At 53.7% G+C, this 27,580-nt stretch overlaps 1 protein-coding gene across 2 annotated transcripts; it reads right to left on the reverse strand.

Moving 5' to 3' along the window:
- Positions 1-8,458: 8,458 nt before the first annotated feature.
- TTC22 (tetratricopeptide repeat domain 22) lies at positions 8,459-26,951 on the reverse strand. Of its 2 annotated transcripts, none has more exons than XM_055304667.1 (7): positions 26,237-26,951; positions 13,860-13,915; positions 13,533-13,648; positions 13,059-13,177; positions 11,294-11,455; positions 9,558-9,710; positions 8,459-9,024 (listed from the first exon to the last, which is right to left on the reverse strand). In XM_055304667.1, the coding sequence occupies exons 1-7, from the start codon at positions 26,801-26,803 to the stop codon at positions 8,488-8,490; spliced, it is 1,710 nt and encodes a 569-aa protein (XP_055160642.1). In that variant the 5' UTR covers positions 26,804-26,951; the 3' UTR covers positions 8,459-8,487. The 2 variants fall into 2 exon arrangements, with proteins under 2 accessions (XP_055160642.1, XP_055160643.1); XM_055304668.1 differs by lacking the exon at positions 8,459-9,024 and adding an exon at positions 9,175-9,286.
- Between the last annotated feature and the right edge of the window lie 629 nt (positions 26,952-27,580).

Below are 27,580 nucleotides of genomic sequence, written 5' to 3' on the forward strand. Positions count from 1 at the left end.
GTATCAGATATGTCTTGATCCATAACCAAATTTGTAGGAGTGATCACTCGAACAGACCATTTCTCTTCAGCTGGGTCCCCTCTGTCTGGAGGCCTGCTCTTCAGGGCCTGGCTCAAGGGCATCTTATTAGAGACTCTTCCTTGAAACCTCCACTGGCAGGGACTCTCCCTCTCTTGAGACCCCTCAAAATTATGTCTGTTCCCTTTCTGGGATTATAGTCGGGTGTGCACACGCAGTGGGGCAAAGAGACCAGAGTGGAAGTCCTCACTTTTCCACTCACTAACCATGTGCCTGTGGAGGATACTTAACCTCCCTGAGGCTCACATGCCCCAGCCTTTAAAGAACGGTGACATCCTTCCCTTGGCGTTTGATGAAGATGAAAAGGGCTCAGCACAGTGCCCAGTGTGGAGTTGGGGTTCAGTAGTGTTTGCTATTATTACTCTTATTATTGATGATGAAGGTTTCGTGGCTGGCACAGTGCCTGGCACACACTAGGTCAGTGTAGCACATACAAAAAAGTCATCTTTCCCGCCCACTGCTAGACCTCCAGCTCCAGGGTGGGGGGCACAGGTCATGTCCGTTTCTAGCCCTGCCACAGTAAATCAGCTTACCATGCTAAGAGGTTTTGCTCTTTTCTGCACAGAGTAAATCTCAATACCTATTTGCCAAATGATGTCTTTCTAAATAATTCCCTCAATTCATGGGAATGCCTTGTTCAAAATGCAACACAACAAGATCCCAATAGTAGTTAATCTGTCAACCAGTAAGTCCTTTGGGTGAGTTCCTCAGAGCACTGGGCACAGCTCAAGCCCTGGGCACAGTGTAGGTGCCCCAGGACAGAGCAAAGGATCACACACCTGTGAGTGTGGGTGTGATTCCATCAGGCTATCTGGTCACTGTCATCCAGAAGGATGAGAGAACTGAGTTCCTTCCAACAGGTCCTCCTTGCCCTTTCTCTCCGGTACACTGTTTGGGTTAGATGTGAGTATGTACCTCTTGAAGGCTCAGAGAGAAGAAGACCGCATCTAAACACGCCTGGGTTTGCTTTCCAGCTCTGAAACTTCCTGGTCCTGTGATGTGGGGCAAAGGACTTGACCTTTCTGGTCTTTGGCTATAATACAATAGGGTCAGTAACCTCTCTGAAATGTTGTGAAGAGCAAGCAAACAACATGATAGAACAACTTTGTAAACTGAAAGTTTTGATGAACACTAGTAATAGAAATAAACTCAGAGGTGCCTGGGTGACTCAGTCGGTTGAGTATCTGCTTTTGGCTCAGGTCATGGTCCCGGGGTGCTGAGATTGAACCGCTTGTCGGGCTCCCTGCTCAGCGGAGAGTCTTCTTCTCCCTCTGCCTCCCTCCTTCCCCGCTTGTGCTCGAGTTCACTCTCTCTCAAATAAATAAATAAATAAATAAAATATTTGAAAAAAAGAAATATATTCAGAACATTCTTTTGTAAGATTAAATATGTAATGAGATGATGACTTTTCAGTAATTAAATGAGATTATGTATGTGAAGCCCTGGGAGGGTGTCTGGTACATAGCACTCAGTGTAGAATTAACAATCATTAATACTTCAGTGTGGCCCTCTTCTCTGCCACTCCTCCAGCCTGGCAGCTCTTTCCTGCCACATCTACGTGGCTATGTGGCTACGTGGCTCACTCCTTCTCCTCCTCCAGATCTTTCCTCCAAGGTCACTCACAGCCAGGACTTCCTGACACCCTAATTTTCATGGCAATCCCCAACCCTTCCCCCATCACTCCTGATCCTCTTTCTCTCTGCTTTTTTTTTTCTTCACAGCATTTATCACCATTTAACATAGTAAATGTCTTACTTAGTTTTTTTTGTTTGTTTATTTGCCTAGACTAATGGGCATCAAACTTTTTCTGTAAAGGCCCAGACAGTAAGTATTTCATGCTTTACAGGCCATGTGATCTCTGTCACAACCACTCAACTCTGTTGTTATAACATGAAAGCAGCCATAGAGACTAGTGGACAAATAAGCATGGCTGTGTTCCAATAAAACTTTATTTACAAAAACAGGCAGTGGCCTGGATCTGGCCTGTGGGCCATAGTTTGCAACCTCTGGCCTAGATAATTGCCTGACACATTGGAAATGCTTAGTAAATATTTGTTGAATGGATGAATTAGTGAATGAATGAATGAATGGAGAAGCACAAAACACCTGGTACAGTGACTGGTACATATGTGGTACTCAGTAAATGCACATTCCTTTGTATTTTATACTTAATAAATACAACAAGATGGGTCATGATGTATTGCATTAGAGGTACAATGAAAGTGCCCTGGGAATACTGTGATGGTAGACTCTCCCTCTTGTGATGAGGAAGGACTTCAAAGGTATCTAAAGTTGGACTCCCCCAGAGCAGACCTCGAGTCAAGGATGCTGGGGCAAGCAGTTTATTTGGGAGGTGATCCAGAAAGCATGGGGGGGGGAGTGAGCATGGAAAGCGCTGGAAGTGAATACAGGGTGTGGTAATGGACTAGCAGTTTCCTTCTGTGGGCAATGGGTCATCAGTCCCAACAGGACCTCAGAGAGTCTATGAAACATCCCTCAGATCTATCCTGTCCCCCCACCCCAACCCTGCTGATGAGGCTGGGGGACTTTCCCTTAGTTTCCATTCCCCATTGGTTGAAGGCTTCTCCCAGAAACATCCAATATCCCGTGTGTCCAGCCAGGTGGAGAGTGGCAGGTGCATGCAGTAGGATGACTCTGGCAGGCACTTGGGGGGGTGAGGGGAGGAGGGAACATGAGCAGGCACTGAGATGATACTTGAGCTGGCCTTATAAGATAAATACATGCCATCTTGTTTAGGATACTGTCTTCAGGTCTTTGGTCTCCATGGCTAAGCTTAATCCTAATGGGGACATTTGCTAATAGCTGTTCCAGCAGACAGAATGTCTTCTGTCCCTTTTATCCAGATGGAAAACTGTGTCGGAAGGACTCCAATTGGCTTAACTTGGGTCATGTCAGCATTTGGGGGTGGAGGGCCCATATTATGATTGGCAGCTCTCTGCCACTGCTCAGAGTGGGGAAGGAGACATCAGTAGCCCAGGAAGAGAAGGTGTGATGTCCCCGGCGGGGCAGGATGCTGGGCAGATGGAACAATAGATCTCCACAACAGTGGGGGTGTTTTTGTTTGTTTCTTTCACTTTGTGGATGACAAACAAACCTCACAGAGGAGCTGCAGTTTAATGAAACAATTTACACACCAAAATAGAACACGCTTCCATCACAGAGCTATTGACTGTTTGGGAAACATAAACATGAAAAATGCGTTCAGATTTTTTTTAAGTGTTCAGTTTATAGAGCAACGTATGTGATACAGGAGGGAATAATCTAGGCTCCAAAGAGTTAAAGAGCCATTCGTTAGGACTCTCTAGCCTGCCTACATTCCAGGCAGTGTGGAGGGACCTCGGGAAAGTCATCTAACCTCCTGGAGCCTCAGTTTCCTCATCCGTAAAAAGGGGACAGAGCTGATACACAGCTCATGGGCTTGTGGGGATTAACTGGGGCGAGGCGTGCGATATGTGTGCCAGAACGACTGGCCCATGGCACGTTCTCAGTAAGTAGTTTCGATGGTGATGATGATGATAACTTTCTTAGGCTTCTCTGGGGGACCTTTCCCTGCTCAGGCAAATTGTTCTTCTGTGGCCACCTAGAGGCCAGGTGGAGCTTTTCCACATCTTCACAGGAGCTTTTGCTCACCTCTGTGGCCAAGAATATCCTCCGCCTCTCCTCCTCATCACAGCACTGGAGAGGTAGGAAGGGTGGCCCAGGGAAGGTGGAAGAGGGTGCAGGCCTGAGTGGCTGCCTGCGGGGAGGAGCCGAGGCAGGAAGGAGCTGGCTGTCAGGGTGTCCACTAACTCCACCAGCAAGCCCTGCCAGTGAGGTGGCCCCACAGAGCCCAGCCGGGGCTGGAGTGCCGAGGGTTCCTCCCTGGAAGCACGCCCGCAATGCCGGGGATCTGTCTCCATCTGCTCATTTTACTGCTGAGTTGTAAAGTGCTAAATATCATTATCCTCCCCTTCCTTAAACAAGAAAAAAGTTAACAGCCTGAGAAAAGGAGATATTTCACTTCATTTGGCATCCAGCCACCATTATCCGCACAGGGTGCTCCCTCGGGGCCTGGTTAGGGATGAGCAGGAGCCCTGTTCTCTTCTGCATTCTGCTGCAGCCTCCGCTCCGTGCAGGCTTGGGGCCGGGCGCCGGCAGCTGGAGGCCGGGTCAGAGCCTGGCCTGCCCGCCGACCGAGTAGCCAGCCACCCACTGAACAACCTAAACACTGCGGCGATGGGCGCCACCATGGAAAGAGAGAATGGAGGCCACAGGAGAGTGACTTGTTCAAGTTCACCGTGCTTATTAGGGTCTGTTCTGTGTGGCTCCTGGAGACGAACTGACAGCCATAGTAGTAATTACAGAAGAGAAGATCTCAACTCAATAGCAGGTCAGGCTCCGAAGACTTACATCTGCCAAAAAATGGAACAATTCCCTCAATAGATAGGGAGCTGCTTGTCTTCCAGGGGCATGCACATGGTTCAGAAAATCCTTTCAGAACACTCACTGCTGACAGGAGTTCCGATCTAGATGGAGATGCTGGAGAGGTGAGGACTCATGTTCTTTCCAACACTGAGATTCTAGAAACCCAGAACTGAAAAATCTTACCCGTTTTCAGGATCTTTAAGGTGACTTGCTCACGCTGGCTAAGCGGGAATTTCTAGCTGCCCGGTGTTGGCTGCTAGACCCAGAGGAAGGAGTGGGCTGGCAGCACAAGGTGTGATTCATCTTCATTGCTCCAATTATGGGGTCATTAAGGCTTTTACTCTGCGATGCTCCCCTAAGGAACTCCCGCTGCTTCAAGTATATGACAGACAGTTGTCCTCCCAGCCACCTGGCGGACAGAGGTGTTCTGCAGGGTCAAGCTGTAATCAAATATCACCCACCCACTAGCCTCCTCCAGGGGGGACTTCCATGCCCTGCCTTAGCAGTGACTTGCCGAATAGGTGCAGCCAAGGGCCGGGTCCCAAGCCCCAGGGACAGCCATCTTGGGGAAAGGCCACTAACTCAGGATGAGTATGACAGGTGCGGAGGTGTAGGGGTAGCCAGCGCTGCCAGCTGAAACGTCCAATAGCTTTCCTTTGTTCTTCCAAAGTTCCCAGTATGGCCCATAAGCCCTGCAATAACCCACACTGCTTGGTCTAGACTGTGAACTCCCTGAAGGCAAGGGCAAGGTCTATTTTTGTCTCCACCGTAGCCCCAGGGCTTGGCCCTATGTTTGGCATTTGGCCAGCGCTTGGTACATATTTGTTGAGTGAATGAATAGAAAGCCTGTAGTCTTCCTGGACTCGATGGAAGTAACCTTGGCAGAGGAGGCAGCTCTGAAAGGGCAGAGAGCACTGGCCGATGAGTCTGGAGGTGGGGTTCAAGTGTGCCTCTATCATCAATTTGTTGCTTGGCCCCAGTCAAGTCTGGCTCTCTTGCCTCAATTTCCCAGTTGAGAACTGGGGAATTGGCAGAAGGTGGCGAGGAGGTGGGGAGAAAGCTGATGCTTTCTTGTTGAGATCTAGACCTCAAATGTCTTTGGGCTGCAGACTCTGGTGGGCCTGGTGATTGGGTCACCTGTTTGGGACTGAGGTAGCCATGTCACTGCTGCACATTTACTCAGGTCAAAAACAAGCCTGAGCCCATCTTGTGTGCCAAGCTCAGGGCAGGCTGAATCAGATGTGGTTCCTGTTCTAAAGATTCCAGAGTTGAGTGGGGGCAAAACTCATGTGGAGAGACGTATGACCCAAGGAGAGAGGCATAAATATATTACAGTGGAGCACAATTGCCTGAGAGCAATCCATGCATATAAGAAAGTGACTAATGACAGCTGGAAGGACTTGACAATACTCCCTGGAGAAGGCACCTTTGAGCCAAGCACTTGGGATAGAAATTACAGGGAAAAAAAAGCCAGCAGAGGAATAGGATGACAAAGGCACAGAGATAAGGCAGGTTGGGCAGGGAGACCAGTACCCGGTGGGGAGGGGGCAGGGGTAAAGTGATGGGATAAGTTGGTTATCACAGGCCAAACGCTAGACCACAGACGACACATCTTCCAGGAAGGGCTTTGTCCCAGGAGGCAGCACGCAATAGGGCAGGTCTGGTCCAAATCCTTCCTGTATTTATTTGTCATCTTGTTCAGTGGCTCAGTGTCCTCATCTGTAAAATGAGGATTATGGTGCCTAACTCTTCAGGGCTGGTGAGGAATGCACTAAATTGACACGTATGGACTGCCTTGCACACAGGAAGCAGTTCTGGAAATGGGGTTTCCCTTCTTTTTTTTGGCTTTTGGCCAGTATTCAGATAACACTGAAAGAAGCTCTAGTGTGTGTATGTTAGTCATTTTATACAGCTAGCTATGGATGCGATTATCAGAAAGGAAGTTTATTGAAAAGGAATAAGAGGTAATGGAGGTTGAAATACACAACCCCGGGGGACAGGAAAAGTAAGGAAAGCAGCAAACCGGGAAGCTGGGGGACACAGACAAACTTCATCAGCTTCCCAATTTTGCCAACAAGCTGCCTTGAATTCAGTTTGTGTGTTTGGGGAAGCAGGAGAAGAAAGAGCGGTTTTCCGTCCTAGGTTGTGGGTGGAGAAGGGCGTAGGGGAGGAGTGGAGAGGGCTGTGTATGCTCTTCGCTCTGGAGTCACCTGCTGGACTCTGCTGCAGTGGGGGTAAGAGGAAGGAGGGAGGGGGAGGTCACCACCCACGGCAGCACCCACGGCAGAGAGCCATGATGAACCATGAGGTGGTATTTGAGGGCTTTGAGGGTAGTCCCTCTGCCCAGACTTCACAGATTTCACTGTTGGTGTCAGAGCATTATCCTAATGGATATCAGAGTGCCCCATGTGACAGGTGACACATAAACCCTTAACATGTAAACCCTTGATGCTTTAGTATTAATCAGTTTATTAGTATTTTTCCAAACCCGCAAAATGTTGACAGTAAGTTTGAAGTACAAGGGTGGGAGGCCAGGAGGTGTGACTTTGGGCAGGCCACCTCCCTTCTAGGATTCTCATCTACACAGGGAGTTGGAGTGTGAGATCTCTAAGGACTGCACTTCCCAGTCTGTTCTCCATCTGCCACTGGAGATGTGAGAAGCAATGCAGGGGTGCTGGCCTTTCCGCGGTGAAGTCTAAGGATCGGGGATATGAGCAAAGCAATGAGCAGAACTCTCCAAAGAAGGGGGGAAAATGCAAAAGAAATCAAACTATTACGGGGCAGGCGGGGGGTGTCTTGCCATTGTTGGTATGAACAACCATCATTCCCAGAATCTGGCAAGATCTTCGTATGGAATTTTTGGTTACATTGGCTCTTGTAGGTAGGGCCACAAGAATCAGGCTTGGCCATTCTAAAACGTACTGGCAATCAGAGCCTAAGTCTTTGACAATAAAGTTCCGCATCTAGGACTATGTCTAAGACTCTGTGACTAAGAGTTCAAGACTGTAAAATTCCAAGACTTTCTTCACTCTTCTGTGGAAGATTCAGGACTAGGTGCAGCTAGCACTTCCTGATGGGTGGGGACCCCAGGTTTTCCTAAGAACAGAGAAACCAAGCGATGATTCTGTTGGATGGGCTTCATGTCAGGGAGTCTGAGGGCCTTTCAGACCAAGCTCACCAAAGATGAGGCCTGCTGGATGACTGCTGGGCAGGTAGGCAAAAGGCCTGAGCAGCCAGGTGTAGACCGTTGCTCTGCCCTTAGCGACTCACCATGTCGCTTTGCCCTCTGCTCTGGCATGGCTTTTCGGGGAGCGGGACTTGAGACCCACTCCAGTCAATTTGTGTAAAGGCGGCTCTATCCTAAGAGTAGAGAGTGTGCTCCCCGCACTCTAAACAGGATTGCGCGGATTGCGCGGATTGCGCGTTGGGACTAAGCAGCCGCCAACGATGGGGGCAATTGTCTGTAGCTTGCATCCGTCTTACTTTTTGTGCCCATTTGCACAATTAGGTGCTTCCAACGCCCGTTTCCCAGGGGTCTCTCGCGTCTGGCCCAACACCCCCTGCTCCCCTTCATCAGGTATTGGTGGCTTAGTGGGAACGCCAAACTGCCCTCGGTCTCAACTCAACCGCCCCATCCCCACTCATTCCCGAAAGAGAATCTAATTGGCTCTGCTCCACACCCAGCCTTCCGCAGGGAAGGCGGGTTTTCAGCGTCCAGATCGGGCCCACCCCGCTGTCGGCGGGGCGGGGCCTCGGCGGGGCGGGGCCTCGGCGGGGCGGGGCCTCGGCGGGGCGGGGCCTCGGCGGGGCGGGGCCTCGGCGGGGCGGGGCCTCGGCGGGGCGGGGCCTCGGCGGGGCGGGGCCTCGGCGGGGCGGGGCCTCGGCGGGGCGGGGCCTCGGCGGGGCGGGGCCTCGGCGGGGCGGGGCCTCGGCGGGGCGGGGCCTCGGCGGGGCGGGGCCTCGGCGGGGCGGGGCGGGCGGCCCTTAGAAGGAGAAGGCGCGGCGGCCCCGCGGCACGCTGGCGCCGTCGCCGTCCTGCTCCATCGTCTCGAAGAGCAGCCGCACCAGCGCGGGCCGTCCCTGGGCCACCAAGGCCCGAGCCAGCCCCAGCACCTCGCCCGTGTGGCCGCGCCACACGCGCTGCAACTCCTGGCGCAGGCGCGCCGCGGGGTACTTGCCCTGGGCGCGGCGCAGCCACTTGTCCACCTCGCGGCCCAGCTCGGCGTCGCTCAGCTGCGCCTGGCTCCACTGCGCCAGCAGCGCCTGCAGCAGGCAGCCGAAGCCCTCGGTGTGGCAGGAGCCCGCGTCGTCCAGCTCCACGGCGCGCTTGAAGCAGGCCGCCGCGTTGGCGTCCTCGCCCTTGATGCGCAGGCACTTGCCGCGCAGCAGCTGCAGCTCCGGCAGCGTGGCGCCCAGCTCCGACTCGCTGGCCTTGGCCAGGAAGACCAGCGCTTGGTTCAGCGCCGCCTCGTCCACCGCCAGCAGCTCCTGCACGGCGTCCACGCCCATGTAGTAGTAGACCTGGGTGGGGGCGGGGGCGGGGGCGGGGGCGGCGTGGGGGATGAGCCTTTCTCCGCGCGCGGTCCACGCCCGCGGGTCCACGCCCGCCGGTCCACGCCCGCCCGTACTCGCTCTTACGAGATTCCATCCTGGGATCCCACCCTACCTCGAACTTTGGGCCCGCCCCGGGGAAAGGAGAAGACGTAGTGGTTCCAGGTCCAGTCCCACCACCTTAGGCCATATAGTCTTGAGCGAGGCGCTCTTTGGGCCTCAGTTTTCTCGTCTGTAAAATCACGATATTGTCGCCTCTTGGTAATAATTCCTTGTGCCCAGAAGGCACCTCTGGGTAAAGAGTAATGGCCCGCACTTCCCGAATGCTTTAGAAAGAGCATGGCCCCGCTCTAAATGCTGCACGTGCATTTTCTCATATAACCCTCACCATGGCTATGGGAGGCAGGGGGGTCGCTGTATTTCTCCCTGCCAGGGCTGCCTTGGCAAACAGCAAATGGGTTCTTAGTCAGCCGTTGGCTCCTCAAGCCAAGAGGCTGCCTTACCTGGCCGATGTCCAGGTAGGTCTTGAGGCTTGGACACACCTTGACCACTTCCTCCAGGTCGGCCTTGGCACAAGCCAGGTGGTTCCTGTCAGGCATGCCCCCGAGCCCCATCTTGGCTCGCTCCAGGTCATGCAGGTAGGCTCTGAGGTGGATCTGCCATAGAGAGTCATCTCGGATGATGCTCCAAGCAAGGGCCTCTCCCCTCCTTTCTACCCTCAATGATGCCAGTCTTTTTTGTAGCGGCTACTCAGGGAAGTTCTGTGGTGCAGTAGGAGGCCCCTGAGACTGTGACCCCAGAGTCCTAGGTCCTAGTTCTGTGCCAGCCGTGCAAATGACACCCTTTCTGGACCTTAGCTTCACTGTCTGTTACAATGAGGGGGTTGGATGAAGTTAAGAGCCTCTCATTCACTCAACAAATATGTGTTGAATGGCCGCCATATGCCAGGCCCAGTGCTAGGTACTGGGAATGCAGTGGTGATGAGCTGCTATGAAAGAATAAACGGGGTGCTGAACTAGAGGGGTCTGGGGGAGGGGGCTATTTTAGATAGGACAGCAGTACCGATTTTGTGAGAGTCCACATGAACAACTTGGAAGGAATGGCAGGTGGCCCCAACTTACAAGCATCAAATTACAAATGATTCCAGACTCTTGCCTTTATCCCCATTGCTCCTTTCCCTCCATATGTGGAGCATTTAAAAAACTAGATGTTCAGAAGGGGGAGGCATGAGAAGGAAGAAGTAGGAACAAGGGGTCATTGTTGCTGAAGATATTAATGCTTTATAGCAAATCGAGAGTATCATAAGGTGGGGGAGGAGGGAGCTCTGGCTTTGGAGCCAGTTGGGCTTGGCTGAATTCCAGCACCCCTCCCCCATTAGCATGTGAACTGGGGAGGGTGTTGTTCAACCTCTGTGAGCCTTATTTTTCACATCTGAAAAATTAGAACACTGATCTCTTTCTTGAAGAGTTCCCTTGACGATTGAGAGAACACATTCTAGCCAAGATCTAGCATATGGTAGGTGCTCAGTTCATTCATTCATTCATCCATTCAAAAAATATTCATCAAGAGCCTGTTATGTGCTAAGTACTGTTCCAGGCACCCAGGATAGAGTAGAGAGCAAAACAACAAAATCCCCTGCCCCTAGGGAGCATATATCTTAGGGTGGGAGAAAGACAGACAATATACATGATACATAAATAGCATGTTGGGGAGTGATAAGTGCTAAGAAGAAAAAAGTAAGCCAAGAAAAGAGGACATAAAATGTTGGTGAGAGGTTGACATTTTCAATAAGATGGGGCTAGAAGCTTCCTTTTTATCAAGACCTCAGGAAGCGAGGATGGAGGCCAATCAGAGAGAAGAGCATTCTAGGCAGAGCTCATTATCCATTCCTTGCAGTTTGGGGAATGGAGTTTTAGAGGAGTGTGGCTTGTCCCCAGTCCCAGAGTGCTAGGTGGAGAGGCCGGATTTCCACCCAAATCAGTCAGCACGTATTGAGTGCTAACCAAGTAGAGACTGGAGGTCATCGACCAGGTCATTGTAGAGGGGTGCCTGCAGTGGGTAGGAGTCACCTTCATTCTTTCACTCAGCAACCTTATGGAACACAAACCTTGGGTCTTGATAACTTGTAAACTCTTTTCCACCATGAAGGCTCTATGACGTTTGGGCTCTGGCAATGTGATCTTGACCCTTGGCCCTTGTTCTGATTCCTGGTGGCAGGATGAGGTGCTGGCCGACTTACCTTGGCTCTTGTGCAGTACGCCTGCCAGTTGAGCTCTGGATCTCGTAGGATATCTAGAGCCATGTTGCAGGTTCCAATGGCCATATCCTGCTTTCCTAGGAAGTGGAAGATTTTGGCCAGGCGATTCAGGATGAGGGGTTGATCCTTGGCTATCTCAATGGCCTAGGGAAGGGAGAAGGGTAAGAGCAAACTATCTGGTTATTTGCCTGACCTGCAGGTCCCCCATCTCTGGATAGAATCATGTCACTGCATTGCTCTTATCCCCTAAGTCCACCTGCCAGTAAGTTTGGTCATAGCACGGAACCTAACACTTTAGGGTACAACTCACTGGCACTCAACTCCCAAGAACTAGATTCCCATGCTCCCCACCACGTTCATGTGTCCTGTCCAGTGAATCCCTCCATACCCCTAGCAAACCTCTCTTCCTTGGACACATCTAGTGTATGCTCCCCCAATTTCCCAGGGCATTTGGAAGGAGGGCCAGAATCAGCCTTTACCTCTCCCATACTTACACGGCACAGTGTTTCTATTGGGGCCACAGCACTTCCCCTCTATATTGTCACTGACGACTGCCTGCCCTGTGCGTGTTGCTGCCTCTGGGATAGTGAACTCCTGCTGGGACCTCATCTCTGTGCCCGGGCACAGAGCAGGTTCTCAAGGAGGGGTGAAGTCAGCATGTTTGTTAAATTGGACACCACTCTTAGAATTCTCACGGACCTGCATTTTATATTCTGTTCTGTTTTAAGATCCCTCATCAAGGACTTGCTCGTTAATCTGTCTACCCACCAGCAGACATTAGGGATGTGCCCCCTTGCAGGGCGCTGTGCTGAATACACAGGTGAATGAATATCACAGGGTCCCTGCCCTCCAGGAAAGACTTCAAAACCGAGCTAAGTGTGGAAACTACCACATCAACGAGGTGCCCAAGAACAAGGCTTGAACCGCACTTTACAGTTTATGGTGAACAGTTTCAACCACTACTTCCTTTGAGCCTCTCAAAGACCTAGAAGGTAGACCGATGACCTAAGTAACACATGATGAGGCTCAGAGATGGAAGTGACTTGTTTAGGGTCACAGGGCCTGAGGGCGGGGCAGGCACAAGACCCCAGCTAAGTTCATTTTCTTTCCACTGTGTCACTGGGGGTCAAGAAGGACAGTGAGAACCAGGGCCTGAAAGGGAGACGCCAGAGGGTATATCTGAGAAATGGCAAATAGCTTAGAAAAGACAAGATTGGGCAGCCCAGGGCGGCCCAGCGGTTTAGTGCCACCTTCAGCCCAGGGCGTGATCCTGGAGACCCAGGATTGAGTCCCACATCGGAAAAAAGAAAAGACAAGACAAGATTGGGGGCCCTTGGGTGGCTCAGTGGTTGAACATCTGCCTTTGGTTCAGGTCGTGATCCTGGGGTCCTGGGATTGAGTCCTGCACTGGGCTCTTCCCGCAGGGAGTCTGCTTCTCCCTCTGCCTCTCTCTCTGTCTTTCATAAATAAATAAAATCTTTAAAAAAAAAGAAAAGACAAGGCTGAAGAAGTGAGCTTAGAGACTGGGCGTGGGGTGGGTCTGATTCTTAAGCAAAGAGGAACAATGACAAACATCACTTTTGTTTTGAATGAAGGGAGGAGGGTGGGTAGGGCACTTCTTGGGTGGGCCACACGGTGGGAGATGGAGGTAGGATGCCCCCCAGAGAAGCAGCAGTTTCCAGGGGAGGAGGCTGGGGTGTCCCACTCCATCCCTGGTTTGGAAAGTGGGTGTGGCCAGAGGACGTACCTTGCCGAAGCAGTCCAGGGGGTCAGTTCCTGAGTATCCGCAGTCATGGACACCCATCGGGGTGGTGGAGAAGGTGTCCTTCCTCTCCAGAAGTATCCCGAGGTAGCACCAGGCCAGAGCTGGTGGGGGGGGGGGGAGGATAGTGTGGGAGAAGGATGTCTAGAAAGCAGCGGGGTGGAGAAAGGGAGGGGGCCCACGACGAGGGAGATGGCCAGCCCCCCACAAGGTGTCAGCACCCAGGAAGACAAAGGGAGGGACTGTGGCATGAGATCACTGAGCAAGGTGCAAAGTGCATTAGTTCTGTGAGATGAACCAATGAGTATATGGGACAGAGGGTGAGGGAGAGAAACAGGATCTCTGAAAAAGGGAGATGATGCTAGAGGTGGGGACAAGGACAGTGGCAGGTGGGGGCTAGTGACAGGTAAAGAGGGAGCCAGGCAGAGGCTGCTCCGCACCTGTCCCAGCCGCCCCTACCTTGGTAGTGGGGGTCCGGAGACTTGAGCACTTGCCGGAGGAGGGCCAGCGTGCGGTTGAAGGCGGGCAGCCTCTTCTGCTCCTCGCTGCCCAGCTCTAGGAAGATGCCATCTAGCCTGTGGCCAAGAAGGGGGTGTGGGTGGCTGGCACCTCCTCCCAGCTGTCCCTAGGGTGCTGTGAGTACTCCCCAGGGCCAGTGGCAGGGAGGGGATCTTGGGGGAGCCCTTGCCATGGAAATGGGCTCAGCCACCTCTTCCCTGGCTCCCAGGCCATGCCTCACCCTCCCTACCCTTCACCACCACCCAGACCGCAGCTCCCCAGCCTGACCTGATGAAGAGTGTTGCCATGGTGAAGTACCAGCCCCTTTTCTCCTCCATTGGGATCTAAGAAAGCAGAGAATGGCCCATGGTGCTGTTATAGAGGCACGTAGGGTATTGTTCATAGATTCCCACACTTGCCCCAAACCCTGATTATGGTCCCGGATCTGCCACTGGTAGCCGAGTGACCTTGGGTGAATCACCTCACTTCTCTGACTACACAGGGTTTGATGAGATCATCTGTGTGAACATCCTAAGTAAGGTGCCCATCACAGAGCAAGAGTGGGATGCATTTCTTCCCTTCATCTTGCTTTCCTTACTAAGCTTTCCATCCCCTGGCTCCCCAACCTGTGCTCTGGATCTGCTCCCATTGCAAGGCCCACTAGCCACTGGTTGCCTTCTCTCCCCTCCCCCAACCCCACTGTCCACTCGCTTCTCCCCTTTGGCGCACCCCTCAGCCTCCTCCTTCCTGAAAAGGCCCTCTCAGCCTTGTTGATGGAGTTCAGCTGCAGCCCAAGACCCCCCTGAATGGTTTTCCCACTGTTATTCTTGCCAACCTTGCCAGGCATTTAGACTGACTTGGGCACCAGATAAAATATTTATGCTGTTATTTATGGGAGTAGCTGCTGCTGCCTCGGAAAGGAATTTTAATGAAAACCAATAAAACCCCTAGTGCATATCAGCAGCTCTGTTTCGGGCTCTGGCCCCTCCGTCCGCATTCATCTCCTGGTGTGGATCTCCAGGCTGGATTCTGCACTCCCCCCTCCACCCCCCACCGTGGCCTCCTCAGCACAGGACCCCCGTCATCCCTCCACCCCAACTCCCAGCAGCCGGGTGAATGTATGAGGCCCGGCCAGCATTTCTGGGCATCTGTGGTGTGAGCCCCTGTTTTGAGTGCTGCAAGGACATGGCACTGAATTGGACCTGCAGCCTGGCCCAAATGGGTTCACAGTCTCCCTAGGAAAACAGATCCAGTCATAAATAATAGAACTCGACTGGGTGCCTGCCATGTGCCAGGATTCTGACACCCACCCTCTCAACCTCTCAACAACCTATCGGGTTAAGTATCATCTGCCTTTTACAGATGGACCTATTGAGGCTCAGAGAGGTAAAGTGACTTGCTTAAGGTCACAGAGCATATGCGTGTCAGAGCTGGAACTTGAACTCCCTTTGTTAGGCTCCAAAGCCCATGCTCCCCTTACCACACCAGGCTGCCAGTTAAATCAGTATGAGGCAGAGTTTGAACAAGGCCATGAGAGTGATGTGGACAGAAGCACTAGGATGGGGAAGCCAGTCCCAGCCAGAAGACTCTGAGAAGGTCTCGCAGAGGACAGGGTGTAAAGTGAATCTTGAACAGCAGTGGTATTTCAGAGGGTGGAGTGGGGGCCGAGGGCGTTCCAGATGGAGGGCTCAGTGTGGAGACGTATGGCACGCCTGGTGAGCTTGGAGCACGGTGGGTGTGAATGGGGCATCGGGGGAGCAAAGGTTGGCAAGTTATGCCCTGGCTGCTCTGGGGAGGCTGTGGATGAGCTTGGAGGGAGAAGGGAGAAAGAGGGTTTAGAGAGTCAGACCCCACTGAGAGGTGTGACTGCCCATCAAGGGTCTGGACCCAGGGCCCAAGCCAGATCACCCAGAGGAGGCCCCATACAGCATATTTCATAGCCGCTATTCACCAAGTACCTTCTGAGTTTGGCCCAGGCTGCGCAATGGGGAGAAGAGAGGAAAGGCAGGGCCCACCTTTAGAAGCTCCCAGTCTGGCACGAAAGCCAGATTATGTCACAGTTAGAGGGGAACACCGGGGGTTATGGGAGGAAGTATCCTGCTTGACACAGGAGTGCCCACAGAGCCTCTAGAGGAGGACTAGTTGGAGCACGGTTCTCCTTGACAAGTGGGAACCGCCCAGGTAGACACCATGAGAGAAGGCATCAGATGGAGCAAAAGCTCAGTGAGAGGTGAGGGAGAGGGGTGTGTTGTAAGGGGCAGGAGGATGAGCCAGTGGGGGCACACAAGGGGGTCCCTGAGCGCAGGGACCAGGACCCAGAGTCAACGTGCAGGGCCGTGGGGAGCCAGAGAAAGGGGAGTGCCCACATCCAGTGTGTTTTTAGAATTCACACCCCTTGGAGAGCACTCCTGTCACTCAGGTGGGAATATGTGTAAGGGGCTTGAGGTGGGGACAAGGCTGTCCAGAAGGGAGGGCAGCGCTCACCAGGGGTTGAAGAGCATCCCCAAGGGCTCAGTGGAGAACATTTGCCAAAGCAAAAGGTTAGGATGAGCTGCTGAATAACCTGACCTTCTACCTACACGGCACCTGGGACTCGGATTCATAGGGTAAGTACTGTGGGCCACACTGGCCAAAGACCTGGACGTAATGTCAGTGCATGATCGTGTGAAGGATGGGATGGAAGTATGAGGCCATGACCCTGGATGGATGAGTTCCCTCTAGGAGGCTGTGTCTCTATCTGCAAAGAGGGATAATAATACAGTGCTCACAGGCATGGTGAGAGCAGTGCCCAGCCCAGACTATGCACTCCATAAATGTTGACCCCCTTTCTGCTGGCTTGGGTTAGAGTTGAGCAGGGTTAGGGGTATCTAGGAGGCTGCTCTGTCCATGGGACCTACTTCAATTCCCTCTGGGGAAATGTCTCAGTCCCTGGAGTCAGACAGGTCCTGGCTCACAGTGCTTTCTACTGCACCCCACACACACTGTGCTAGTAGGGCCTCAGATCCCGTGTGGGGTCCCAAGCACTTTCTCCCCTTCACAGACCCCCCCCCCAGGGCCGGAGAGCAGGGTGGTGTCCTCAGGGCTCTATCTGGTTCCTCTTTCTTTTTTTAAAATTAATTTGCTTTTAATTTAAATTCAATTTGCCAACATATAGTATAACACTTTCCCTGGTTCCTCTTGTTTGGCATTCAAGCCACAAGAAAGTAAGTGAGGTGCTCAAACCGGTTAGTACCTGTCAGAGCAGGCATTTAAATAATCCTAGTGGCCCTGAGCATTGTCCTCAGCACTGTTCCCTTGACCACTCTCGGTCTATCTCTGAGGATACTGAGACCACAGAGGTGCAGCAATGGACCCAGTCACACACTAGTTAGTACCGGGCCTTAAAATTGGTCCGTATCCTTGAGCAATTTAAGAGCCTGGTGACGGTTTGCTCTACGTAGGCAGTACCACCACCTGGTGGCAGTGTGCCTGAATTGCAGGGGCAACTGCTCTCCCGGTTCCCTTCAACGGGAAGGCCAAAACAGATTTTCAGAAAAGTAGCTAGCTGAGTGACATCTCTACGACAAATTCCAAACGCAGGCCCTCCTCAGACCCTGCTGAAGAGTGACATTTGCAGGAAGGTTGATGGGGTTGCAGAATCAGAGTGGAGGTAATGGCCCAAACACAGCTAGTCTGAGGCTTCGCCTGGCCTGGGCTTTCATTCTCTATCCCTGTGATGAACCTGGTGGCTGCCGTTAACTCCGCTGTGGGATCCTGGCCCGAAAATGGGCTGTCTCTTTAAAAATCCTTCTGGTTGTAACTAAAGCAGCAGCTAAGGCTGTTACCAGGGGCAACCTGGCAAGCCACAGTGCGTTAAATTAAATTAAACAGGCCTCTGCCTCCCTCCTCCCCTCCCTCCCGGAGAAGGGAGGGGCCATTCCACCTCTCTCCGGGAGAATAAAATTGCCACAAGTCTCTCAAGGCTGCAAGGAGCTCACTTCCAGAGTTGATGGCTCCCAGAGGCCAGGTGTCGGAGGCAGCCTGGGAGGCCCGGGGAGGGCAGCTGCCAGAGGCGGGGTACTCCACGAGGGCCTGCCCAGCATCGGCTGTGGGCACCCCCCCCTCCACCCCACTTTCTCTTGTTCCGGCGTCCTCACACCCTGGGGTCTGGAAAGGGGTGGCAGCCCAGGCTGCTGGCTGCAGGGGTCTCACATTAGGTCGCCACCCCTTGGCAGGTCCATGGGAGGGAGCTGGGTGAGGCCTGACCCTCAAGTAAAATCCTCAGACTCTGGGACTGAGTAAGGCACAGCCCTCAGGACACTTCCCTGCTCCCCAGAGACCCGTGCTGTTCTTGCCCTCATTTTAGAGAGGGGGAACTGAGGCTCGAAGGGGCAGAGGCTTGCTCACTTAACCTGACATTTCCAGCCAGCTTCCTCTGGCTTTAAAGTTCGCGTCCTTCTCGCACCGTCTAGCTGCATGTGTTTGCACAGCGCCTACCATTTACAGAGTGCACGCACACAAATCCTCTCTGGTCCTCAGACTGTCTTGTGGGTCACCATCACTCTCTTAGCACGGGTGGCAAATCAGAGATGGGACCATGTCCTCAAAGTCACATGGCTGGTGTGAAAGCCCAGACGCAAACCTGGAAATGGTGCTTTTGTTGCTATACCAATAATAGCAAATTTTATTGAGCACTTACTATGCGCCAGGCTCATAGTTTCCATGTGTTAAGTCATTCAACCCTGGGGGTTACCTATCAGGTGGTGACTATGATTCTCCCAATTTTACAAAAGAGATTACCATGGCCCAGAGGAGGACAGCTAGAAGGCAGCAGAGCTGGGGCCCAGAAGCCCAGCCCAGTGCCCCTGTACCTAGTGACTCTAGACTAGTGGTTCTCAATGTGTGGTCCCCAACCAGCAGCAGCAGCAGCAGCAGCACCTGGCAGTTTGCTAGACATGCTAGTTCCTGACTCACTGGTCAGGATCTCTGCAGCAGGAGGCTGGGGGGCCGTGGGGATGCTGGGGAGAACCTGGGGTTTAGCAGGCCCTCTGATGCACTAGATCCTCACTGTACCACACTGTGGGGAGCTGAGTGACAATGGACTGGTTGGTGGATCTCTTTTTGAAATGAACCAAAGGATCAGAATCATGGCCCCCAGCAAAGCCTGAACAGCTAAGTTCCTAGAGCTGCATGGGTGAGGGACAAAGGCAGGTGCTCCGGCAGAACCGACAAACAACAGGGTCAGGATAAGCCATTACAGGGCAGGTTTGTGTTAACCAGGTGGGTATAAGGGTGGATCCTGACTCTTCCACTTACTTCAAAAAGTGGTGCTGGTGGGGGGCTTGGCTATTTTAAAGGAACTTTGCCGATGATGATGTTATACTCTCCATTTCTGATTCCCTTCTCGAGAGCCGGCTAGGTCTCCTTCAGGAGAGGTGGGATAAACATTTTGGAGCACCAACTCTCCACTGGGTGCCTCAGTGCATCTATGGATCCTCATAGTCGCCTGAGAAGTTGTAATGTGTCCTCCCCCTTTGCTGGGTGAGGAAGCAGAGCCTAATAAAAAAAAAAAAAAAGCCGCCGCCCAGCCCCACAGCCCCGGGGTGGAAGTGCCAGGATTCAAGTTTACATCTGCTTCCCTCCAAGGCCCCTGTTCTTTCCACCTCATCACACTGACCCTGCGAAGGCTGATGCTGCAGAAATAAAAGTCACAAGGTGGTAAGCCTCAGGAATCTGTTCTTCCTGCACAACAGGAATGTCCTCTGTGATGACTCGGAGCAGCCTCCCTGCTCTGCACAGGGAGCCCTGCTCCACCCCACCTGTGGGTCATGCACCAGAAAGGCAAAGGGCAGAGGTTTTCCCTCCTCCGATCTGTGTTGTGGGCATGTTGATGAGGGTGGTCAGTGTGACTGGTGGAGGGGACTTGAGGGAGGCGTGCTATGCCACGGAAGTCAGTCACCTGTGCCTCCCTTTCCTGGCTTCCCTGGATGGTCTTCATGGAATTTAAGATTTGAGCAGATTGACTGCAACTTCCCACTGTCACCCCCCTTCTGGTCCTAGGTCTGTCATGTCATGGAAGTGGGTCATCTTTGGCTTGCACTGGTTCCTGAGACTTACAGGACTGTGTTGAGCCACTTCTCTATCCCACTGTCCTTAGAGAGAAGGGACCATGTCTAGTCCTGAGTCCAAAGCCAGCCCTAGCAGCAGTAGAGACTGGGTGGCTCTGAAGAACTCTCTTGCCTTCTGTAGTAATAATGGTGTTGCCCGAATGTTCTCAGCTCCTCCCGTGGTCTGTGCTGTGTGTGCAGGAAGGGCAGGAGGAGGCAGGGAGGAGGAGGAGGAGGGCTCACTGGGAAGGGGAAACCTAGGGCTCCCTTGGGTTTGGGTCCTGGCAGCCCCATCAGGGGATGACGATGGGAAGCCCGTGACCATCAATGTCGCTGGGGTTGGGCCTTCTGTCTGTGAGCACAGTAACACCTTCCACAACCCTGTTAGGCAGGCACCACTGTCCCCATTTCACAGACATGGTCACTCCGAAAGCCTAAGCAGCCAGCCCAGGGCACCCAGGACATGGCCAGCAGAGCAGGGGTCCTTGCAGGCTGCAGACTCCCACGCAGCCCCTCTGACCATAGTCACACCAGGGGACAGAGGGCTGTGCGTGTGTGCACAAGAGGACACCCTGGGGTTACTGACCAGCTGTGCCCTCTTGGCCCTCCTACTGGGTCCCCACCCCACTGGGTGTGGTGGCTGTTGGAATGTCCACACCTTGGTTTGTGAGGCCTATAAGCACTGCCTCTCTCCATGCCTGCCCTAGCTAGGGGTGCGATCTAGGTGTCAGTGGTGCACTGAGTCACTTTGGGCCAGCCACGGCCCTCCCTGAACCTGTTATGTCCTCAGTGTGATGGGGAATCACAGTTCTCAACTGGCAGTGTGTGAAATCTGAACAAAAATCAAATGCACCAATGAATGTAGAATTCTGAACTCTGGGCTGGGCACCGGTGTGCTGGTGACTCTTATTATTACCCTGGGCCGTGAGCAGGGGTGAGGGACCTGTGTGAGTGCACACATGTGTGTGGTAAGCCACCAGTATTTGGGTAAAGGGGAAGAAAATCAAATAACTGAGCTGGCTTGGGACAGAGGTTTTTTTTTTTTTTTTTTTTTTTTTAAGAAATACAGGTTCAAGTTACCTTATTTAAAAACAAAAAACAAAAAACAAAAAACAGGGGGCTGCCCGGGTGGCTCAGCAGTTTAGTGCCGCCTTCAGCCCAGGGTGTGATCCTGGAGACCCGGGATCGATTCCCACGTCGGGCTCCCTGCAATGGAGCCTGCTTCTCCCTCTGCCTGTGCCTCTGCCTTTCTCTCTCTGTGTGTCTCTCATGAATAAATAAATAAAATCTTTAAAAAAAAATAGAGATTTTAAGACTTTAAGTCCAGTGATCCAATTAAATGAATTTTTTAATAAAAGGAAGGTTTATTGAGTGATACTACAAAGCTCCCAAAGAGGGAGGGGACCCAAGAGGGTTGCCCTCAATTAAATGAAATTTAACAACAGTTACAAACACCTCTTAGATGTCCTGCCCTATGCTGAACATTGAGTGGTGGAGGGCTACAGAGAGGCCTGGGCGCGGGCCCTTGGACACCGATCCATGGAACGGGGTAGAAATCACCTGGAGAGAAGCCAGAGGCTGGGGATGGCTCCAAGAACAAAGCTAAGAGCTGTGCAGGGGCAGAGGGTGGGCAGGGAGAAGACTGGGGCCTGACAAAATGGGCACCTTGCCTGCAGCCTTTTGTAGTCTCTCACTAGGGTCTCAGGGCCACCCAGTGAGGTGGGTGTTAGAGTCCCATTTTGCAGATGAGGAAACAGAGGCTCAGGGAGGTAGTGCCTTACCTGTACTACCTGTGATGGAGACAGAATTTTCATTTCACCCAGTCTGCCTACCTCCAAAGCTCCCCTCAATACCCCCTCCACTTTGAGGTTTGTCACTGAGAATCCACCTATGACTCTGTGCACATGCCCGGGAGAAGGGGCTGCTGGCAGGAGGGTAGAAATGCCAGATAAGAGCCTTCTACCTCCTTATATTTGTGTGACTTAAGGAAAAACAGGAGAGAGCGAAGAGCTGGGCATTGGGAATGGAAGTCACGCACACTCACCCTCTCACGCACACACGTGGCTTACTTTTGGATTATGGGCTGAGTTATCAACTTCTTAAGGTTTTCTCTTGTAATTTCAGTCAGCAGATGAACATTGGTTCTTTGGCCACTCTATCTTTTGAGCTCCAGAGGCTCCTCCCCACCTGAGACAGTCCCAGCCCCATTAGGATAGAAAAATCTCTGGCAGCTCAGCACAGGGTGGGGCTGACAGTGGGCTGCCCACCCCCAGCTGTGCCCCTTGGGGCCAGGCCTGCTCAGCAGGGGTCCCACAGCCACTGCTCCCCATGTGCCACCTCCTCCTTCTCTGGCCCAGACTCTGACTTCATCTCTGCTCCCGTGCTGCCGCTTCCCCAGCACAGCAACCCACCCCCTCTCCCCAGACACTTCCTCTGCCCTAGATTTCCAGGAGATGGCCCATGCACAGTGTCCCTCACCACCCATCAGCCATCTGCACTTACTCCACCCCCACTTCTCTGACCTCCCCAGAAAGAGCAAAGACTTTGGAGTCAGAGTGGGCTGGATTCAACTGCCACTTACTAGCTCTGTGACCTTGGGCAGGATATTGAGCCTGGCTCTGCCTCAGTTCCTGCATGTGTAAAATGGGGTCAGAGGGTTTTTGTGGGGACAAAGATCACGTCTGGAAGGCACTCTTGGAAGATATTCTTAAGTATCATCGTCTGAGGTTGTTGCGTGTTGTGTGAAGGAAGGTTTCAAGGCAGAGGTGACATCTGAGCTGGGTTTTGAAGGTTGGAGTCTACTTTCTAGGCAGAGAGAACAGCAGCTGCCCAGGGAGGTATGAAGGATCACAGCACACTGGGAGGAGTAGAAGTGGTTTACGGTTGCTGGGAAGGAAGACGCAACGAACTCGGAGGGCGGGCAGCAGATTTCAGAGGCCGTGTCAGCAGTTCTTGGGGCACCCTGGGCTCTTTTGTGTGAAGCTTTTGGCTGCCCTCTTTCTAAGCTACTCTGCTGTCACTAAAGCCTGCAGTCTCTCTGCAGGCCCCCCCTGCAGGCCCTTTGCACACACCACGCCCCTGCTGGGAGTGTCCTCACCTCATTCCTGCCAGTACACTCCTGCTTCTTCCAGAACCCTCTGCCACTCCCTTGTGCTGAAAGAAAGTGTTCCTTCTCTGAATCTCAGTCATCGCCACTCTATCTCCCAGGACGTGGTGCTGATGGCCCCCCGAAGAACACTTCCATTGCCATCCAAACACTCTGGGGGCCTGTTTTTGGTTCAGAAAGTAAAGCACTCAGACATGACTGTCACATGGCACAGGCCACTAAACGAATGCCCATGACTTAAGCAGTCGTAGGCACATCTGATTGGTTCCCCCTGGCTTCCTCTCCCAGAGGAGGGGTTCAGGTAAGGTAAATAAAGGAACAATTTGCTCCTCCCTGTGTCCACAAGCTTCTTAAAGATGGGGCCTGGCACACAGTAGGTGTTCAATAAATGTTAAGATGCTGAACATCTGCTTCTCAGATGTGCCCAGAATGTGCCAGTTAATGGGCGCTTTCACCCTATGATTTGATTGGATAATTACAGTAAACCTGAGGCAGAGATCACTATTGCTAATGTTCATGAAGCCGACACTAAGACCAGGAACAAAAGTGACTTGTCCAAAGCCACACAGTAAAATGATAAGAGAGCTATGTGCTGGAACCCAAGCCTCCTGCTCTAACTATAATGAAATCATCATTATTTCCCTGATGCGGCCATTGCTTGAGCATCTACTCCCTCTGTGCCCATGCTTTATAGGCACAGTCACTTCCAATTCTCAGATGACAAAATGGGAGATCCAAATCCCCAACTTTCTCCTGTGACGGGGGTGCTGACCACAGCCAAGGACACAGCACAGAGCCTGAGGTCTGGCCATTGCCCACCTGAAGCAGTCAGTTCCCAACTGGAAGCACTGGGCAGCACCCTGCTTGACACCCCGTCACCTGGGAAGTCACTCACTGGAGGAGGAATGTCGTGTGGCCCCCACCACAGCCAGGCTGACCAGCAGCAGGGAGAGAGATGTTAGACTCTCTTTGATCCCTATGCCCAAACCTCTGCCTCTGCGCTCACCCCCTCCAGGAAGCCGTCCCCCAGTGAACCCCTTCCTGAGAGCAGGAAGGGACCTTATAGACCACCCAGTTCGCCCTCTCTGCACCCATTTCACAGAGAGGGAAACCGCAGTCCAGAAGGGAGAGCCCAGGAGGCTTCCTGGCTCCTAGCTCAGGGCCCTTCAAGGACCACACTCAATACACACTACACCGGCCATGCCTCCAGCTGAGGGTAGCTGGCATTCAGGGCCTCAGGCTCAGGCTTTAGAACAGAAAACCAGGGTCTCTGTGAGCTGAGCCACGTGATGGCCACAGCTACACCCCACCTGGGGCAGAGGAGGCTCTCCCAGCCCGGGAGAGGCAGGGGTTGTGGCCGATCTTGTGGCTCTGTGCACACTCTTTTCCGCCTTCCAAATATCAGCTCTTCATTATGGCATCAACCAAATGAGGTTGGCCTTGTCTCACAGCTGAGGTAGCCAAGGACACATGTACTGTCATGATCCCCATTTTGCAGGGAGGGAAGTGGAAGCTCTGTGATGCTGGGGATGGGGCTGGAGGTGACAGAGCATGGGGGAGTTGGGATTTGGATCTGGACTGAGACCCAGAGTCTCTCTTGTCTTAACCTCTACCCTGCACTGCTCTCTTTAACTCAAATCTGTGCCCTCCACCCCGCATTCCCTGCAGTCTGGACTCTACATTTCCTCTCTGAAGCTGGAGAAGGCTTTGGGTGGAAAAGGCTCCAAGGGGGGTGGGCAGGGGTTTTGTAAATGGAGCCCTATGTGAAGGATTGTTGTGATTTAAATATCACAAATCTCAGCCATTATAAAGCATCATTGTTATCAGCTAAACTCTGCCTTCACGGAAAAGTCATGGTACTTCTCTGAACTGTGGTTTCCTTTCCTGTAGTAGGAGGATAATACCCTCTACATCATTCATCTGCTATGCAATGCAGGTAACCTTTGGGATGGCTCCCAGTGATCCCCATCTCCTGGTATTCATGTCCTTACGGAGTCCCATCCCTCTGAGTGTGAGCTAGACCTAGTGACTTGTTTCTAGTGAACAGAATGTAGCAAAAATGATGGAATGCCCATGTGGCGAGGACCTGAGTGTGTGGGGGTTCTGGCCAATAGCCAGTGAGGAAATGAATCCTACCTACAGCCATGTGAGCTTGGAAGCAGGTCCTCCCCGAGCTGAGCAAACCTTCAGATGAGAACACAGCCCAGAGGCACCCAGCTAAGTCATGCCTGGATTCTTGATCCACAAAAACTAGGAGGTAATAAATGCTTCTTGCTTTAGGCTGCTAAATTTTGGAGGTTGTTTTGAGCTATAGGTAACTAATATACCTGGTGTTTTTCTACTTAATGCCAGGCCCTATTCTGCCCACACAAGCATTCAAGATACATTTATTGAGCACCACTGTGTGCCAGACACTGTGCCTGGTATAGGGTTTGCAGTGATAAGCCAGACAGGTGTTATCCCCACTCTCAAAGACCTCAAGGCTGAAGTAAGGAGACAGATTTATGAACGGACAGTGTGAGCAGTGCTGTGGGGAGCCCAGGGCAGGCACCTGACCCAGCCTGCAGAAGTCAGAGGAGGCTTCCTAGAGGAGGGGATGCCTGAGACAAACCCAAAGCTAGGGAGAACCTTCCAGTCAAAGGTGGAGCAGAAGGGTATCATAGAAAGAGGCCAAGAGAGTGGCAAGGGGAGCTGTAAGGAGACTTGGCTCACTGGGGGGTGGGGGTGGGCACAGGGAAGCAGGTTATGGCAAAAGCATGGCTGGAAGGGGGAGCACAGCAAAGGAAGAGTGGGGAGGGTCTCAGGTGCCCATCGGAGAGCTCTGGACTTATCTGCTAGGCAGTGGGGAGTTACCAGGGGTGTCAGCAGCTCAGAGATGTGGCCAGTAAGACTGAGAAACATGATGCTGGCAGCAGAGTGGAGGATGAGGCAAAAGGGTCATTCAGGAGGGCGGGAACCCAGGTAGCATGCTGGCAACTACACTAAGGCAGGAAATGATGGAGGTTGGGCTGGCGGAGGGAGACTGTGGAGATAAGGGCAGGTGGAATGGACAGGGATTTGGGGTCCAAGTCGATGGGGAAGGCTAGGTGAGCGGGAGAGAGGAGGTCAGAAGGCTGCCCAAGTTGGGTTGTGGAATTGGTTGTGCCATTTACTTAGGGGGAAGTGCAGGGGCGCATGGACAGGTACTTGCTGGGAGGGGCAAGAGGAGAAGGATGAGTGGGCGAGGCTGGTGTTGCAGCCTTGCCAGAAAAGAAACCTAGGCAGAGGGTTCCGCTAGGAAGCCCAGCTGAGAAAAGCTACAGGCCTGGTCTGGGCCCCCTGGCCTGCGGGATTCTGGAGAGGAGAGGTGCATGAGAAGGCGATCCCGGAAGCGGAGGGGCCAGGGTTTGGGGAGAGTCTCAGGTGCGGGGATGCCCCTGCAGACGCTGGGGGCCACGACCCTGGCCCTCCCGACCCGGGGAGGGGTCACCCACCTGCTGCCCGTAGCCCAGGGCTTTGTCATAGAGCGCGATGCCAGCGGCCAGCACCCGTGCCCGCTCCTCCAGGCTGGTGCAGCCCACGTCGAGGCCGTGCGCGTAGCCCTGCTCCGCCAGGCAGCGCGCGGCGCGGAGCTGGGGGTCCCCCGCCGCCCCGGACTCGGCCGCCAGCCCCATGAGCGCCGCCAGCCGCCCGGCGCACGCCTCCTCCTCTTCGTCTCGGCCCAGCCGCCCCGACACGTGCGCCAGGTTGGCCCAGGCGTTGAGGTTGCCCGGGTCCTCGTGGGCCACCTCGAGGAAGCGCTCGCGGGCCTCGTCCAGCTCCTCCAGGTGGAAGGCGAGGGCGCCGAGGAGGTGGCGCACGGCGGGGCGCTGCGGGGCGGCCGCCAGCTCGAGCTCCTGTCGCAGGCCGTCCCGCTGCAGCTTCAGGTCCCGGGCGTGGAGCGAGGCCGGTGAGCGCGGCTCGAAGTTGAGCTGCATCTCCAGGTGGAAGTGGCCCGGCAGGTAGTCCAGCTCGTCGATGAGGGCTTCCAGGTCCTCAGCCGCGGCCTCCGGCTCCCCCATGGCAGCCCCGCTGCTCCCCGGGCCTCGTCCCTGCCCCGGAGGGGGCGGGAGGTGGGGAGGGTGCGCGGCCGGGGCGCCCCGGAGCGAGCCCCGCGCGGAGGGCGAGGAGGCAGCGCGCGCCACGGCCCGGGGTCCAGCCGCCTCCGGGTCCCGGGGCGCCTCCCTCTGCTGGGAGGGTCTGAGCGGAGGCTCGGTGGGTGTGTCGGCTTTCGCTGCTCGGCGGCTCCTAGACGCCCGCATTGCACAACCAGGTGTGCCGGAAAAACAGGTGCCTCGCCAAATGCAGGGCGCGCACACCACGGTGCGTGGCACGAGGCCTGTTTCTACTCTCTCTGCTCAGCAGATCAGGGAAGCAGGCTCAGGAGGAGAGGACTTGCCCAGGTCACAGAATGGAGCTGTGCCCAGGCAGCCTGGAACCCAGCTGGCTGAACCCCAAACCCTTTCTCCGTGGGCGCTTTCTCCCCGCTCCCTGTGTGAGCTCGCTGACCAGCAGGCGCAGGACTGGCCCTTCCAGCTGCCCGCGGAAGCTGCCCTCACTCCTGCCGCTGTCCCCATCCTCTCCAAAGTGCCTATGTTCTCCTTCCTCTGAAGGGAGCCTGCCACTTGTCTCTGCTCCTCCTTAGGCCCTGACTTATCAGGCTTCCCCACTTAGGACCCTCGGCCTCCTCTCTGCTCTGCAGCGGAGAGACTATGGGGCTCCATGTGCTAGTTCTAATCCTGGCTCTCCATCCCTAATCATCTGTGACCTTCATAATTATGAATCACTCTGTATTTTTC

This window comes from Nyctereutes procyonoides, unplaced genomic scaffold (assembly GCF_905146905.1).
Source record: "Nyctereutes procyonoides isolate TBG_1078 unplaced genomic scaffold, NYPRO_anot_genome, whole genome shotgun sequence".
Taxonomy (NCBI): domain Eukaryota; kingdom Metazoa; phylum Chordata; class Mammalia; order Carnivora; family Canidae; genus Nyctereutes; species Nyctereutes procyonoides.

What these genes read in the sequence shown, in the direction of transcription:
- TTC22 (XM_055304667.1), bottom strand. Translation starts at nt 26,803, where the DNA reads ATGGGGGAGCCGGAGGCCGCGGCTGAGGACCTGGAAGCCCTCATCGAC. An exon ending in CCCTGGGCTACGGGCAGCAG is followed by an intron (nt 13,916 to 26,236) that starts GTGGGTGACCCC and finishes CTGCTTTCTTAG; the next exon opens with ATCCCAATGGAGGAGAAAAG. An exon ending in CCTACCTGGACATCGGCCAG is followed by an intron (nt 9,025 to 9,557) that starts GTAAGGCAGCCT and finishes GCCCCCACCCAG; the next exon opens with GTCTACTACTACATGGGCGT.